This window comes from Drosophila subpulchrella, unplaced genomic scaffold (genome assembly GCF_014743375.2).
Source record: "Drosophila subpulchrella strain 33 F10 #4 breed RU33 unplaced genomic scaffold, RU_Dsub_v1.1 Primary Assembly Seq354, whole genome shotgun sequence".
In the NCBI taxonomy this organism is placed as follows: Eukaryota; Metazoa; Arthropoda; class Insecta; order Diptera; family Drosophilidae; genus Drosophila; species Drosophila subpulchrella.
The window spans coordinates 943,323-958,524 of NW_023665577.1; the positions used below are offsets into that span (position 1 = coordinate 943,323).

General features: G+C 42.6%; 3 protein-coding genes across 10 annotated transcripts in view; 1 reads left to right on the forward strand and 2 right to left on the reverse strand.

Annotated features, from left to right (window-relative positions):
- Positions 1-11,989, reverse strand: part of LOC119559942 (protein AF-10) — a 31,761-nt gene extending 19,772 nt beyond the window's left edge. For 6 of the 7 annotated variants that reach the window (XM_037873159.1, XM_037873155.1, XM_037873157.1 and 3 more), the window contains exons 1-5: positions 11,707-11,989; positions 9,102-9,580; positions 8,733-8,929; positions 7,232-8,673; positions 6,674-6,764 (exon numbers count right to left, since the gene is read on the reverse strand). In XM_037873159.1, coding sequence (XP_037729087.1) covers positions 6,674-6,764; positions 7,232-8,673; positions 8,733-8,929; positions 9,102-9,580; positions 11,707-11,741 — 2,244 coding nt within the window. In that variant the 5' untranslated portion in view covers positions 11,742-11,989. Of the gene's footprint in view, positions 1-6,673; positions 6,765-7,231; positions 8,674-8,732; positions 8,930-9,101; positions 9,581-11,452; positions 11,643-11,706 lie in introns of those variants that run through there. The other variant, XM_037873156.1, reaches the window with a different exon arrangement.
- LOC119559947 (muscle LIM protein Mlp84B) lies at positions 849-5,449 on the reverse strand. Of its 2 annotated transcripts, none has more exons than XM_037873174.1 (2): positions 5,298-5,449; positions 849-3,186 (listed from the first exon to the last, which is right to left on the reverse strand). In XM_037873174.1, exon 2 carries the CDS (start codon positions 3,105-3,107, stop codon positions 1,620-1,622), a length of 1,488 nt encoding a protein of 495 aa, XP_037729102.1. In that variant the 5' UTR covers positions 3,108-3,186; positions 5,298-5,449; the 3' UTR covers positions 849-1,619. The 2 variants fall into 2 exon arrangements, with proteins under 2 accessions (XP_037729102.1, XP_037729104.1); XM_037873176.1 differs by lacking the exon at positions 5,298-5,449 and adding an exon at positions 4,219-4,236.
- Positions 11,990-12,561: 572 nt separating the features above from the next.
- LOC119559949 (secernin-3) lies at positions 12,562-15,067 on the forward strand. The gene is made up of 3 exons (XM_037873178.1): positions 12,562-12,812; positions 12,880-13,064; positions 13,977-15,067. The coding sequence occupies exons 1-3, from the start codon at positions 12,666-12,668 to the stop codon at positions 14,701-14,703; spliced, it is 1,059 nt and encodes a 352-aa protein (XP_037729106.1). The 5' UTR covers positions 12,562-12,665; the 3' UTR covers positions 14,704-15,067.
- Positions 15,068-15,202: the final 135 nt, after the last annotated feature.

The window sequence follows — 15,202 nt, forward strand, 5'->3', positions numbered from 1 at the left end:
CACCTGGCAGAAGGCGTTTTATTTAATATTTATGAGTGAGAAAAATATATAAAAACAAAAAATAATTTATTTAGTTTGGCAAGCCCCATGGCAACGTATTTTCGTGGTCAACGTCACGGAGCATAAGAGATACCTATAGATCTACGGTTGGGATGCCGGGGAATTAATAGAAATGTGACAATGCCTGCAAGTGGGTGGGGATGTGTCAAAAAATATAGTTCCTAAGTGCGCGACTTTATTCCGAGAGGTGGGTTCCTTAAAGTGCATTAGAAATAAGCACTTTGCTTTGTGATATACTTAAAACACTCTCTTGAGTGACTCACTCATTATACAACACTATCAGCAGGCACGTGTTATAATTATTATAATATAACTAAGTATTTTTGTCAACAATATATTGGAATCGGACGATCTCTTAAAAATCTCTCTTGAGTGAGAGTTTTTGAGTGGTGTGAAAAGCTTTTGGGTCAGCTGTGTGAGGCATTTTGGCATCATATTTATATTTAGAAAATCATTTGGATACGGTTATGGAACATTTCGAATGTTTTTCTCGAGAGGCCAGCACACACACCCAAGGATTTATTCCTGTACGTATGTATATAGAGAACTTTTTGTGCGTATGTTGAGCAATTATTTTTCACGATGTTTGTCGGCCGAACTGGCTATATATAGACCAGATGAGGTGGCTCAATTCGAACCGAAACCCCCGAAACAAACTGAATTGAACTCAATCCAAGCACCCACCCACCGGTCATTCCAACCAGGTAGCCATCCATTTAAATGCAGAATTCTCAGGTATGCACACCCAATTAAATCAATTAAAACTACGAAAAACCATTTCGAAATCATTTTGTTTTCATGGAACCCACTGGGGCATATATTATTGGATGTTATGTGTGTGTGTATGCAGAATATGTATGCTGATATATATAAATATTTTATATCTGCCATGGCTCGCATAGGAATCAGAATGCAAGAGATTAGATGGGTGAGAAATCATTCAAACATCATTATAAATAATCAGATTTCATAAGTATAACGTATGAGCTAAATCAGCTAAATATACAACATCATATCTTTCATCATTGTTCGTCGTAAAAGTATATAAAATTTGTCAATTTGCACAAGGTATGCTTTTTGGGTATTTCGGTTTGGAGCATATAAGACATACTTGGCTGGTCATCGAAAATAGTTAAAAATACAAAAGAGTAATAGCGACTTTGGCTCGCAGTAGTCGCTTCCTTCGTTTGTGCGGTGACTGTACCTGCAGAAAGTTTAGCCTTTCTCGCTGTGGTTAATGTCGCTTAGTTCGTTAGTCAGTTTTCGATGGTTAGTTTCGCTTTGAGTCGTAAGTTCTTTTTGGTTTCAGTTTTAAGTTTTCAAGTTTTTTTTTTCATTTATTCTTTTTCTTGTTTTCATATTAAGCTTATTCTCACATAACCTAAAGAAATATGGTTTGCATTCACTGCATCGTTGATCAAAAATCGTTGGAAGCAAAACGAAGACTAAGTTAGCTAATTTCAGGGATAGTTAGTTAAAACAGACAGGTCATTAGACAAATGTATCGGAACGGTTCACAGACATGGATGTGGGTTTCGATAAGGTAAACATAAACTCGTTTAGAACGTTGTCAAAGCGCCCGCGCCCAGACCGTAGCCCACGCCCTTGGGTCCAAAGTTGCGGCCGTAGCAGGCTCGGCAGTAGATGTCGCCGTCGGGACCATCGTTCAGATTCGTCGAGTCCAGCGATTTGCGGCAGTCCGAGCAGTAGAAGCACCTCTTGTGCCAGATCCTGGTCTTGCTGATCATCTGCTCGGCGGCGAACACGGCGTAACCGCATCGCGGGCATCCGCCTGAGGTCTTCGCTCCGGCCAGAGGACGGCCATCTGGGAACTGGATGGTGCTTTCGCCACTGGTGGACACCAGGGTGGGGGCATGGCCGTAACCGAAGCCCTTGGGTCCGAAGAGCTTGCCGTAGCAGGCACGGCAGTGGATGTCGCCATCGGGTCCATCGCAGGCCAGAACCGAGTCCAATGGCCTGTGGCAGTCGGTGCAGTTGTAGCACTTCTTGTGCCACACCTTGCCCTTGGACAGCTGCTGCTCGGCGGCGAACACGGCTCCTCCGCATCGGGGACATCCCTCGCCCTCACGAGCCTTGATCGACGTCGTGTCCGGGTTGTAGAAGGGCCTGTTGGCGCTGATCTGATCCTCGGTCAGGCCATCCGTCTGCAAGAAGCCTGAGCCGCATGCGAATCCATAGCCGTGGGGTCCCCACTTCTTGCCGTAGCAGGTGCGGCAGTAGACATCACGATCGGGACCATCGCTGGCATTGATCGAGTCCAGCGTCTTGTGGCAGTCCTTGCAGTTGAAGCACTTCTTGTGCCACTCCCGGCCCTTGGAGAGTTTCTGCTCGGCAGCGTAGACCATGCCACCGCATCGGGGGCAACCCTCACCCGGACGGGCTTGGATCTTGTCCACATCGATGGCGGCACGGATTTGGGGTGCTCCGTCGTCGTGAGCATAGCAATCGGACTGCAGGGCACCACCGCCCTGGCCATAACCATAGCCCTTGGGTCCAAACTTCTTGGCATAGCAGCCCTTGCAGTAGATGTTCTTGTCCGGAGCCTCGCAGCACAGGATCGAGTCCAGACCCTTCTTGCAGGTGCCGCACTTGAAGCACTCCTTGTGCCAGCTGCGCCCACGGGCCAGCATCTGTTCGGCGGCATACACATAGCCTCCGCAACGGGGACATCCCTCACCTTCGGGGGCACGAGCAATGGCCCTGGGTTCCAGACGGGCTCCGTTCCTCACAGATGGCCCATCGCCGTTCTCGCGCAGGAACTGTGAACCATTGTCCATGGAGAGAGTGCCCGCTCCAGTACCGAATCCGTAACCCTTGGGTCCGAACTTGCGACCGTGACAAGTCTTGCAGTACAGCTCACGCTCGTGCTCTGTGCAGTTCGTGGAGTCCAGCGATTTGTTGCACATTCCGCACTTGAAGCAGTCCTTGTGGAATGCATAGCCGCCAGCCAGACGCTCCTCGGCGGCGTAGACGCTCTTGCCGCATCGCGGGCACTTGGGGGCCTCGATCGGTTGGAAGGAAGGCATTATGTCTGTGTATCGGTTTAGTTAACTCTATCGAAATGATCTACTCGAGTACAATTACTATACTTATTAAGTTTATTATCTGAAAGTGCAGAAAAAGAACACATAGAGTCGATGGGATCGTGGTGTTAATCCTGCTTTAAAGTGCAGGGCGGAAGTTTCAGTGGTGATGGAAGCGATGGATGAGATAAGAACCGGCCTCTTTTTAACGCATAATTTTCTTTTGATGGTTCTCATTCATAGAGGTAACCTATATTCTGTCAAAATTATGCAAGCTCTACAAATAATCCCTTTTGCTATCAACTATATTCAAAATATTCGACGTTCGACCTTTTAGTCAACCTGATGGGTTGGTCACTTTATGTGAGATTCTTGTTGATTTTGTAATTAATATAGTGACAGAAAACATGACAAAAAGTTTAGGTCAAACATGAACAAGCATTTTTGTGCCTTAATTTGCATAGGGCTTTGGGATTTCTTATAAAACACATGTACGAAAACCTATCTAATTAGAACGGCTCGTCATTTGCGATTGTGTCTGCTTATGCTTTTAGTATACCATTTAAACTTCAACATGACGGTCGACAATTTTCTCCTCAATTTTCATTATGTAGATCATCTATCAAAATTCTTATCTGTCAGTCGAGACGTCATCGCCTGTGCCAGAAAATTACCCAACCGGACGTATACGTAATACATATATAAGATTCTTATGTTAATGATCAGAAAATAACATCTTTCTCGCAACAAAAAATAAAGAAGGAATTTTTGAATCACAGAAAACAGAGGAAAACATGAGCAATAAATGTGTATCTATACAGAATATTTTGTATAAAAATAACGCAGACAGGTAGAAAGATTTGGGAAAGCACACACAAAAAATGACCGCCACTATGACAGATATATATCTGGGTGTACTAGAACTGAGTCAGAGCTAAAACAGCCCCAATAGATAATCTTCCCTGGCCGGTATTCTGGCTATCTAGCGGTTGCGATGGATTAGTCAGGTGTTTTGCAATGGTGGCTGTATGTAATATCGGTTGAGAGCTGGCGATATCTATCTACCCGATGGGGGTGAAGCTGAACCTATTTGACGGGTTAGAACGGAACCTACAACGCACTTAAACCACACACGGAAGCGCCGAGTACTGAACTGGAAGATTGCTCAAAGCAAACTAGTCTATATAATTGTGAGTGCACACGGCACGGCACGGCGGTCGACTTTTCGCCGCTGCCACCGAGTTTTCCTGCTCAGTTCCGAGTTGAGAAACTTTAGATGCGGCAACACGGAGCAGTTTTCCTTCGATTCATTTCAGTTTTCATCTAATATCGCCTGAGAGTGGGATGGAAATATAATGGTATTGGTTGAGTCTGCGGTTTATCATCTTTTTTTCGCTTCTTGGTTCGAAAAGTTTTTCATTTCTCGTTCTATATTCGCTTCTTCTTGCCCGTTTTTCACTTCTTTTTTATGTTTGCTATATTTTCGGGAAAGTGTTTTGCGAACATTTTTTTGCCTGGGGGAGCGCATCACACAAGATCGTAAAGTTTGCGTTGCATTTTTGTTGGGTAGTTTATCAAAGATTCAGACATCTGGGAATTTGTTTTTATCCCCTACTTAATTTAATACTTTAAACGAAACATTTAAAATTAAACGCTTCCAACGTCTAAGAGTCATTTAACTTGTAGAATTACTAAGAGCTATTTAAAAACGGAATGTTGCCTTTAATTTACAACAGTTACAGTAGAACGACTGGATCTTTTATTTTCCAGTATAGCGCATAATATTGACTAAAGATAACGACAAAATCAAGGACATTCGATTTGTTATGATCGTTTTTATCCACTGTAACGAGGTAAAAAAAAAACTCCTCACAGATAATTCTCATTTCATTGAGTCAAACAGCTGCGGAAAGTTTTCCACATAAAAAAACGGATTCTATAAATAATAGTGTGTGGGAAAATGCTTCCTCTGTGGAGCCATACATTCCTCTCATTTGTGGGTCAAATTATGGTCCAAATTACACACAAGTTCTAAAATTAAACGATCGCTTGACAAACTGTATGTTCTTTGCTTCAGTTTTTAGCAGCTCTAACCGATATTTTCAGGTGAACACAACACTAAGACTTTGAGGTATTGGATTATGTGCGACTGATGATTAGAGTTTTTCCATTAGTAGAAGAACTGATATTTACTTTTCGTTCGTAATAATAAGGTTCGCAAGAGAAATATCCTTAATTTTAGTTTAGCTTCGATTAACAACGATTTTCGACTGATCGCGCTGAAAAATTTGTCAAGCGCTTTGAGTCTTCGTCTGCACACGGCACGAAGGCAACGATGTCGCCAGAGAAAACGATAGGGATGACTATATGGCCACAACAATAAATATGTTACCGACCAGAACAACAAAACCCAACAAATCACCAAATATCTGCTCTCACGTATATGCGCCTGTATATATAAAATGTGCTTTTATAAATTTTATAAACGAACATTTTCTAGAAGAATTTTCCAGGTGGAGGTGCTCATGACAAGGCGAAAATAATGGATCTTGGTGTTTTATTGGATCGACAACATGGTTCAACTGTCTTGTTCAAAGCCACTGTCTGTCTGTTTTTCGGTCCATCAGCACTTCAACAACATCAATAAATTAACATGCGCATTTGCATTTAATTAAAATTCGATAATATTTTACCATGCATTTTTGGTTCAAAAGGAAATTAATGGGGCATGGGTACATCATTGGGCATCAATCAACTAGGAAAAATAGAACCAGACATAGCGAGGGCCATATTCGAACAAAAAGTACCCTTTGAGAGAAATACAACATTCATAGAAAGATAGGCAGTACCTTATAAACTATTTTTATTGCCTCATTAAAGTATCCTTATTAAATTAAATACATCAAAAAATACATTAGTCCAGTAAAAAAATAACTCCAAAATTTTAAATTTGTTAGATTAGATCTAAAATAAATCTGTTTATTTTGAACTTTTACTAAAAGTTAAAAGTTTAAAAATAAATCAACCAGGAAACCCCACAGTCCAAGAGGTAGCATTGAAAAACACGGAATTCTGTTCAAATCCAAGCGGGTGTGTAACACCTTTTGTATAATTACCGCGCACCTTGCGCTTTCGACAGAATTTCTTTAAACATTTTTAACATGCATGTGTAATTGCATTTTCCACTTATAAATATGATACGAAAATTGGCAAGGCGCCTGCGTTCAAAACTGTTGATGAGTGAAACAAATATAGTTGTACAAAAACATCTGAATATTCTCTCTATCCTACTCTTTTCGCTAGATCAGAGAACAACTTTATGACATGTTGTACACAAGTGTATAGGATATTGGACAACATCATACAAGCTGCAACATTGTATTCAAAAAAAGAGTGGGCGATTTAAGAGATTTTTTAAATAATAAACTCAAGAGATCCCTGATTAAGTGGCTCAAGAGGCAAAAAGCTCATAAATTACTTGACCAATCTTTTGGTACAGCAACAAAATTGTTTATCAGTCTATTTATAGATTATATTCTTAAAGATAAACATTGAATGATCGAACTTACCCTCTTGGAGCTCTTCTCGATTTCCTTCTCAAAGTCTGTTAGCGGTGTCAGTGCTACATGAACATCTTTGATATCATACCGGGACATTAGGCTGCAGATGCAATGAAAAATGTAATTAGTATAAATAACCTTTTCTGAATTTGATTTAAGTAGATAAAGGTCTAATACGAGGTTTTTTTATCATAGTTGTCTACAATTAATCAAAATTAATTTAAGTGTGGCTTTTTGTTTAAATAAAACAACAAAATATACTCAAAAGGTCGGGTTTCTCAGGAAGACAAAAAAAAATGTTAAGGTGCACGGCGAAAACATGTACTAAACATTGGAAAGCTTAGTATTTAATGCCGTTAGTTAATTTAGGTCAAACGAAATATGCAACTTTATAATATGAACTATTTTAGAAATATGAGCTCATTTTACCAAATGAAAAAATAATAGGTTTACAATTTTAACATTGCTATTTCTTTACTTGAAACCAGACCTCACAACTAATTAACTAACAAAATTTGAAATATGTGAATTGTATAAGACCTTTTCTTTGCGATTCTCGTTCCCCACCTATTGTTATCGTCCAGAGCGGAGCCAGCTATGGATACACTACTGCTGGACTTGGCAGAGTCTGCCTTTCGTTTTTTCGATGTCGAGTTAGAGGAGTTGCCAGAGGAAAGGTTCGTAGATGACAGATTGCTCGCCGCCGATGACGACGAGCCTCCCTTATTGGTGCTTAAATTAGTGGCCGCACTGGAGGATACGCCACCCAAGCCCGGCGCTATTGCTCCGGTCGAATTGCTCGCAGACGATCCAGCGCCTGATATGTTCTCCCTTTCGGTATTTGAAATATTACCAAATCCGGAGGAGTCGTTTAAAGCCGAGTTTGAGGATGTGCTCCCCGTTCTTAATTCCGATCCAAAACCAGAACTACTGGTGCTGAGATGCGGATTGCCCAGGTTACTGGACGACTGTTGCTTCCCGGCTGTGCTTCCACCTCCTGCTCCATTTGTGCTAAGATTATGGGCATGATTTGAGTGCTCATTGGGTGTGGAGGCAGTGGAGTTAATTCCACTGGCGGCCGAACTGCTCACATGGGTCCCAGTTCCACCCAAGCCACTGCTAGCTGTTGAAGTAGACGAACTGGGCTGGGTCGTTATACTGTTGGTTGTGCTCGTGCTACTGGTGGCACTTGGTACTTGAATGGAGTCTTTGTTCTTCGAAAGCTTTGATGATGATTTCTCTCGCGTCGACGATGAGTTTGATGATGTTGATGAGGCTGATGAATTCGAGAAATTGTTATTAGCTGAATGGCTAGCGTTATCTTTTCCATCCTTATCCTTGCTTGAGGTGGATTTGCTTAAACTTTTGCTATGTTTTTCCTTATAGTTACTACTACTACTGCTCGAACTGCTGGCCGATGATTTTGTGGTGGCTGCTGGTGTCGACGATTGACTGGCCGTCGATTGCGTAGCCCCACTGCTGGAAGCAGCTACGTTTGCTCCACTGGAGCTTCCACTAGCCACGTTTCCAGCACTGCTGGCAGATCCGCTTCCTACCGCCAGGTTATTGCTTAAATTACTGCTACTATTGCCGATGGTATTACTACCGCCTGGTAGTAAACTGCTTCCAGCTGCCAGATTGCTTGCACTTCCCGAGTGCGCAGAACTCGAGGACGGGTTGGCAGCCACTCCCGTTGAGGACGATGAGCTGCTGCTACTGCTGCTCGACGATTTTCCGGATGTATTGCTCTTGCGCTGCTTGGAGGACGATGAGACGCCACTTCCACTGCCGCTTCCTCCGGAAATTCCAACACTGGAACTAGCATTCAAAGCACTGCTGCTGCCGCCACCACTGGTACTGCTGCTGGTGATCTTAATGCTCGTCGCTGAAGTCGCTGCAGAGTTCATGGTGGAATCGATTTCCTTCTCGGGCGACGAACACGAATCGGAAGAGGTGTCATGTTGAATGGGTTTATATGGCGGTATGGTTTTGACGTTGCCGCCCTTTTTCTGCAAAGTATCAAGAATTTGAACGGAAAAATCATGAATGCTATCCCTCACATACGCACCAGTTTGCTGTAATGGTGCTGACAGTAGCCGCAGTATTTCACATTATCTAGATAGTTTCCCGCCTCCTCGCAGAGCAAACCAAGGCTCTGGGCACAGGTGACGTGAAACTGCTGCTTGCAGTTTGATTTGTTGCACTGCATACATGCGCCGACATTGGCACGATTTGGTTTGCCAATCTCCTGGCAAATATAGCAAGCTGAAAAGGTAACATTTTTAGAAAATTAACAGTTGGATCGGGACAATTTTACAACACTCTAAACCGTCATTGACTGGATGATGTCAAGAAATAACACAAATTAATGTGCAAGATACTTTGAGCCCTCTAGTTATAAATATTTCACATAATAAAACTTATAAATGTAACTCACTCCTTGAATACCGCTCCGTCGGTATTAATGACAATATGATAGGCTCCATGGTGGTCACATTCCCAAACCGCACCTCTGGGATGTATAAAGCGCAGACGACGTGGGCCCAACCGCTGTTATCTGTCTTCTTGAGGGCTCCATCCCGCGAGGGACATAGTTCGCATCGGACCCTTGAGGTTCTCTCCTGGGACTCGCACTTGCGGCAGTACCAGGGTCCCGTGGGAACCGTCACAATGCCGTAGCACGCCTGGTGCACTGCCACCGTACAGTTTTGGCCGTCACAATAGACGAGCGGGTTCTCCGGCCACCCCCGCTCGTCCGAACAAACGCAACATCCGCCCACCATCTCCTTCATATCGTCTAACTTAAACTTTTTAATCTTGACCAGTTTCTTGTTCAAGCTTGTGGAGTGAATGGTGTCGTCTTTGCTGGAGTCAAGCTCCAGTTTTGCATTGAATGAAGACGGAATTTTGTTGGAGCTGCAAGTATAAAGAGGTTAAAGGTTAAATTAGATCCACCACTAACAACAGTAACAGTACAAACAATAATCCAAAGTTATTACCATCCCATTATTTTCCGAATTAAATTTTGAGTTTCCCGTTAGGTCATGACTATTACATAAAATTTTTAACTAAATATAAAGTAATCATATAAAACTTCTGTACTTAAGCATTGATTTGGAGGACAAAACTTGGCGATCCTCTTGGGTTAGGCCGGGTTACAATAAATAGTATATCTTGGCGGAGAAAAGTTTATCTATCGACAATAACTGTCGTTTCGATTCAGTCCTTATCTTGACTTTCAGTAATCTCATCCAACCTAGTTTCAGAACACCCCCAAAGTTGTTTGCTCAAGATGAGGAAGGACGTTCACAATCGAGTAGAGATAAAATGTTTACACCCGAGAAGTCCCGAGAAGTCATCGATCTTGAGATTGAGGTTCCGGCCTTTCTCGTTATCGACGATATGCAGCTATCGATGCAGGTGTCAATTGGCAAGGTCATTCGACAATAACAATAACAACAACAGGCACCTAGCCTGTGAATTATTACTTAATTGTACACATGTATTTACAATTTTGCCTTCCCAGTGAGAGCAAGCGAGATGGCACATGGGCTCCATTCGCAAAACATTTACACGCACATACACAATCTCTCAATGTCAAGGTAATTTCGCCGCTACTTAATAAACCAAGCGAATTTTATGTCGAATCATTTAAATGAAGATGACTGTAAACATAAATAGCCGCGATGCCACCGAATATTGATATGATATTTTATCACAGCTATAAAAGCCACAAATTCTTTTAACGTTCCCAAAGCGGGCAACGCACGCACACACATACACACACTCTCGCAGACGGCATTCCGTGGGCTGGTTCATTGAACTTGAATAAAATGGGCTACCAAAAATAAAACGGGAAAATGCAGCCCTACTCCGACTTCAATTGGAGGCCAATTTGGTCCCACTGTGCGAGCGAGAGCGAATATGTGGGTCGCGGCATGTGCATCTGCCGAGATTTCACAACAATAATAATAATAATAATAACGGCATGCGGGTGTTGTTTCTGTCCATTCATGCATGCGCATCTGTACGCGGGAGAGGAAGAGGGCGAGGGAGATTGTATACCGGGTACCGTTATTGGGTCAGCGTGTTGCCAACTGCCGAAAAACGCAGCCAGCGTGTTGCCAACTGCGCGATAGCTGGAGTTAACGGTGTAAAAGCACACACACTTGGGCACATGAAACGAGGCCGCTCTGCACGTTGCTTTTGTAATGAAGAGCAATGCACTTTCGACGCAAACACACACTCAGACAGAACAGATACATACAGACGCACGCGGGGAGATGCTTGATGTATGTACACAAAAGGCCGGAAAAGGGGGCGCGTTTCTGGGGGGTGGAATGCGGGTGGGTGAACCATGTACTTATATATATACCCCATTTAAAACATCCTTCGGGGGAGTTTTTGGGGACTGGAGGGTGGTTTCTTTCAGTTTCCGCAATTTGCCTCTTAAAGCACTGGTTAAATTTCCGTCAAATTGTGTGTATACACCCGTGGCTTGAATTTATTGATTTTTATGGGCAATTGCTTTAATTTCACTGGCCAGCAGGGCTTTTAAACGTCATCAGCGGTGTGCCACCAAACAAAAAACTAGTTTCACGGCGGGGAAAAATGCGCGCGGTCAAAGTGGTCAAGCAACGCACAACAAAAACAGAAAATATCTCTTTTTTTCAGGGAGCGGTCCACCGAAAACTTGAAATTCTTCCGACTTTCTTGTTATTTTCACGCAGCGGTTTCTTATTGGCCGCTTACACCCTCACAGAATATTGATTTTCTCAATTTCTTTACCCGAATCGGCACTTGCAATAAACGCTTTTCAGCCCCGTAGCAGTGGCGTTGCGTTTTCCCTGCTTTTCCTTTGGCTTTTCCCAGCACTTTTCACCGCCTCACAGATTTTACAGCCGCCCACGAGTAGCAAACGCACGCAAGTAAAATAATCAACACTCGAAAAAGGCGCTGAACAACACCATCCACCAGTGCAACAACAACACTGAGTGCGCGAGTATTTACAACTACAACAACACCACCAGCACACCACACACCTTGTAACTTGTTTGTTGTTGTTTCGCTCGCACATCGAGAGCGAGCAGTGCGGGCGCGAGAGGGAGACAACACCACCTGCTCTGTATACAAATGCAGCTTAGGTGAAACGAATTTGCTGGCTGCGCGGCTTTTCCAAATGCCCGAATTTCGCGAAAACATGCAATTCCGAGACGTTGCGCGACTTGAGCTCTAGACACAGCGATTTTGGAGCATTTTTATGCCGAAACAAGAAAAACCTCGGTTACCAGACGAATTGGTAAATTTCTAGCGATGGGTACTTTCTTAGAGACGGACAAATAATGTAGAGATGGGTTAATCTAGGAGCAACTGTATTTTTGCCTTTTCGATTAAAAATATTTGTAGTTCCGTAATTACTTAAGCCGCTAAATAAAACAAAGGTTTTTATTCTTATTGAAATTTTATTCATATTAGTCTTGATTAAATCCAATAGGCATATTTTTTGTTCTTTTTACGAGTTTAAATTTTTGGTCACACCTAAGCACTTGGCGCGTTCTAGAAATTACTTATATTTTGTTTCAAAACTATTAATGTGGCCGAGATCTTAGTGCTTCTATTGACTAGGTAAACTATAAATATTCTTGTATGTATAACTGTTTTATCGCTTTATTTATGATAAGAAGAACGTAAAAATATGTCTTTAAACTCAAACCGACACAAGCTTAAATTTATCCAGCAACAACAAATTTACAATAACCTATTAGTTATAAGGGAGGTATGAAATCTCTTAGATATGTTTAACATTTAAATATGTGTAGTTTTGGAAGTATAATTGGCGACCGGCGTTGCCAGACGTGCCAAAGTGCCATCACTATTTTGGCGATGTATCGTTCGGTGTTGAACAACGCTCGAGCCCAAACAGCTGTGGGAAAAATCAATTTTGCAACTCCCTCGCATTTTTCTAAAGAAAGTCTTTCTCCGCGAGAAAACCCAGGAAAAAATGACCAACGGAGACTGCTTTGTTGTTCTGCCCGAGAACTGTGCCGAGGGAACCCTGATCATTGGTCGCAATGCAGAAGACGAAAAGAACATAAACGTTGCCTCGGAGGTCTGCTTCTACGACATCGAAGAGGTGTTTGAGGGGAAGGTAAAGAAAGACTCCTCCGAAACGAAGCTCGATCAATGACTCACCACTGAAACACCTCGCCTTTCAGACTGACGGTGGAGCTGCTGCTGAGACGGGCGGCGATGTCGTGCGCATCATATTGCAGAAACCGCAGCCGGGCCTTTGGGGCGGAGACTTTGGGGCCAACGAACGCGTGGCCGTAGGCCTCACCTGGGCGGCAGGTGAAAATGAGGCCAAGGACAGCGACTGCCTGCTGGGCACGGATATTGTGCGGTACGTTATGAGTAAGCCAATTTCTGGGAGAATCATTCGCAAAATGAACAACTAAATACCTCTATAGTCTAGACTTTTGGGAGAAAAAACCAGACAGACAGAACCACTTACCTCTATTTGCACTGCTGCATATCATTTAAAATGTTTTTTTTTTTAAGCACGCTTCAAAACTCACTCAGCTCCGATGACATAGCTCAATAGCTTAAATAAAACCTAGGAAAAAATTCTTTTTTTAAGTAAAGTAAAAAAATACATCAATAGAATTTTTTTTCGTTCAGGATTAACTTCTCCAACGAGTTCTAAACATAATATTTTCACAGTAAAATTGCAAATTTTGTTTTAAAAGGCATTCGACAAAACAAAGTACAATTTGTACGGTACAAATTTTTAATCGAACGAAACTTTTATTATCTTTGAAATAATATTTGTGAATATGGCTCTCCTTGTTATTTTATCGATTTTTTATGTATAAATGTCTTTAAAGGAGAGGGCATCCTATTTTATGGACAATTCTAAGCAATATTGCCAAAGAAACTATAAGTCTAAAACCAATTACCCATCCGCAGTTTCTTGATAAAAAAGAAAACGAACAAGAGAAACAAGAGAATAACCTAGCTACCACCGAAAGCATTTTATTATTTTTGTAAAAATTTAAATGGGATATTGTTTTTATTATCAGTATTATTATCATCTTCATACCAAAAATTATTCAAATCGGACCACTCATTAAGAAATTATGACAAAATATTGTAGGCGCTGCTATGTGGCGCCTTGTAGTTGAGTCTCTCTACTACAGCGTTCTTTTTGAGAAAAGGGAGATGCAAACCCTTTATTATAATTAGCCTTTTAAGGGAAACGGGAGACTAAACATATTATTTTAGACTATACTATTTTCTTAATCTCTATTTTTAGTTTGACTTTGGCTGTGGCCAAAGACGTGGACGATGCTGTAGATCGCATTGGAGCTTTGGTGGCCAGCCACGGCCACGACAACTCCAAACTTAACTTCATAGCTTGTGATGCCGCTGCCGCCTGGTTTGTTAGTTGCTCGGGCAAGGTCTGGGCCGCCGAGAAGTTGGAGGCCAGCTTTATGCGCCTGCCCTCAGGCGGACTGGCGGTGACCACTGTGGTTAACAAGTCCAGCGAGGGACTTGATGAGGCTGCTAGTTTTGCCGCTGCCCACGATGCAGAGGCCCAGGCACCGGCTGAGGATTGGTGTGGACCCAAGCCAGCTGGCGATGGAACATACACCCAGCACGATATGTTTGAGACGCTGCGAGCCGCCAGCAACGCGAGCAGCTCGCGTGCGGCCACCGTTTCGGTGTTGTCGGGCAAGGGAATCTCGTGCCATTGGTTCACCGGCACGCCCAACGCCGCCGAGTCTGTGTTCAAGCCGTTTGTTTTTGCTCCCAAGCCGAGGATCTCGCCGTTGACCCAAGTGCAGGCCGATGCGGACTTGACGCTGCTGCACAAGCTCCACTCGCAACGAAAGCCGGCGGCCTTGGAGCACTTGCGTAGCTTGGAACGGTCCTGCGTGGACGAGCTGAACAACTACTTCTCTCTGCAGGATCACGCTAGTGACGAGCTGGACGAACTCCTCAAGGACTGTGTCGAGGCGGAGGTCAAGTTCTATCGCTAGACAAACGAATACTATCTATATGGATACTCCAAAAACTAGCTTGCAAGCTCTATTGAGCCTCGGGATTTGACTTGAGCATTCTTATGGCATTACCAAATAGGCTATAGTCGGCAAAACATTTTCTTGTGCAATCTCTTATTGATTTTATTTCTTTTAGTTTTTATGCTTTTGCGTGATATTTAAATTATTATTTATTCTCCTTCAGTGGGCAATCTCTGACTTGAATTTAAAGTATTATTATGTGACATTCCAGGCTTAGTTTAACGATTTACATACTTGCATTAAAATATATATGAATACATACACAAATATACATTATATACGGCTCTCAAATAAACGCATAAAATCTGCATTTATATAAAAAGTTAAGATGTTAATCTTTTTTGGATAAATCTGTTTGGAATATGATTATAATACGAATAGCAAATTATTTTGAATTAGAGCTCAGTAGAGCCACGTGTTAATAATCTGACTAAGTGCCTGTTTAATCAATTTGTAT

Coding starts and splice junctions, on each gene's coding strand:
- LOC119559947 (XM_037873174.1), bottom strand. CDS start 3,107: ATGCCTTCCTTCCAACCGATCGAGGCCCCCAAGTGCCCGCGATGCGGC.
- LOC119559949 (XM_037873178.1), top strand. CDS start 12,666: ATGACCAACGGAGACTGCTTTGTTGTTCTGCCCGAGAACTGTGCCGAG. Junction 12,813..12,879: donor AAGAGGTGTTTGAGGGGAAG/GTAAAGAAAGAC, acceptor CTCGCCTTTCAG/ACTGACGGTGGAGCTGCTGC. Junction 13,065..13,976: donor CTGGGCACGGATATTGTGCG/GTACGTTATGAG, acceptor CTCTATTTTTAG/TTTGACTTTGGCTGTGGCCA.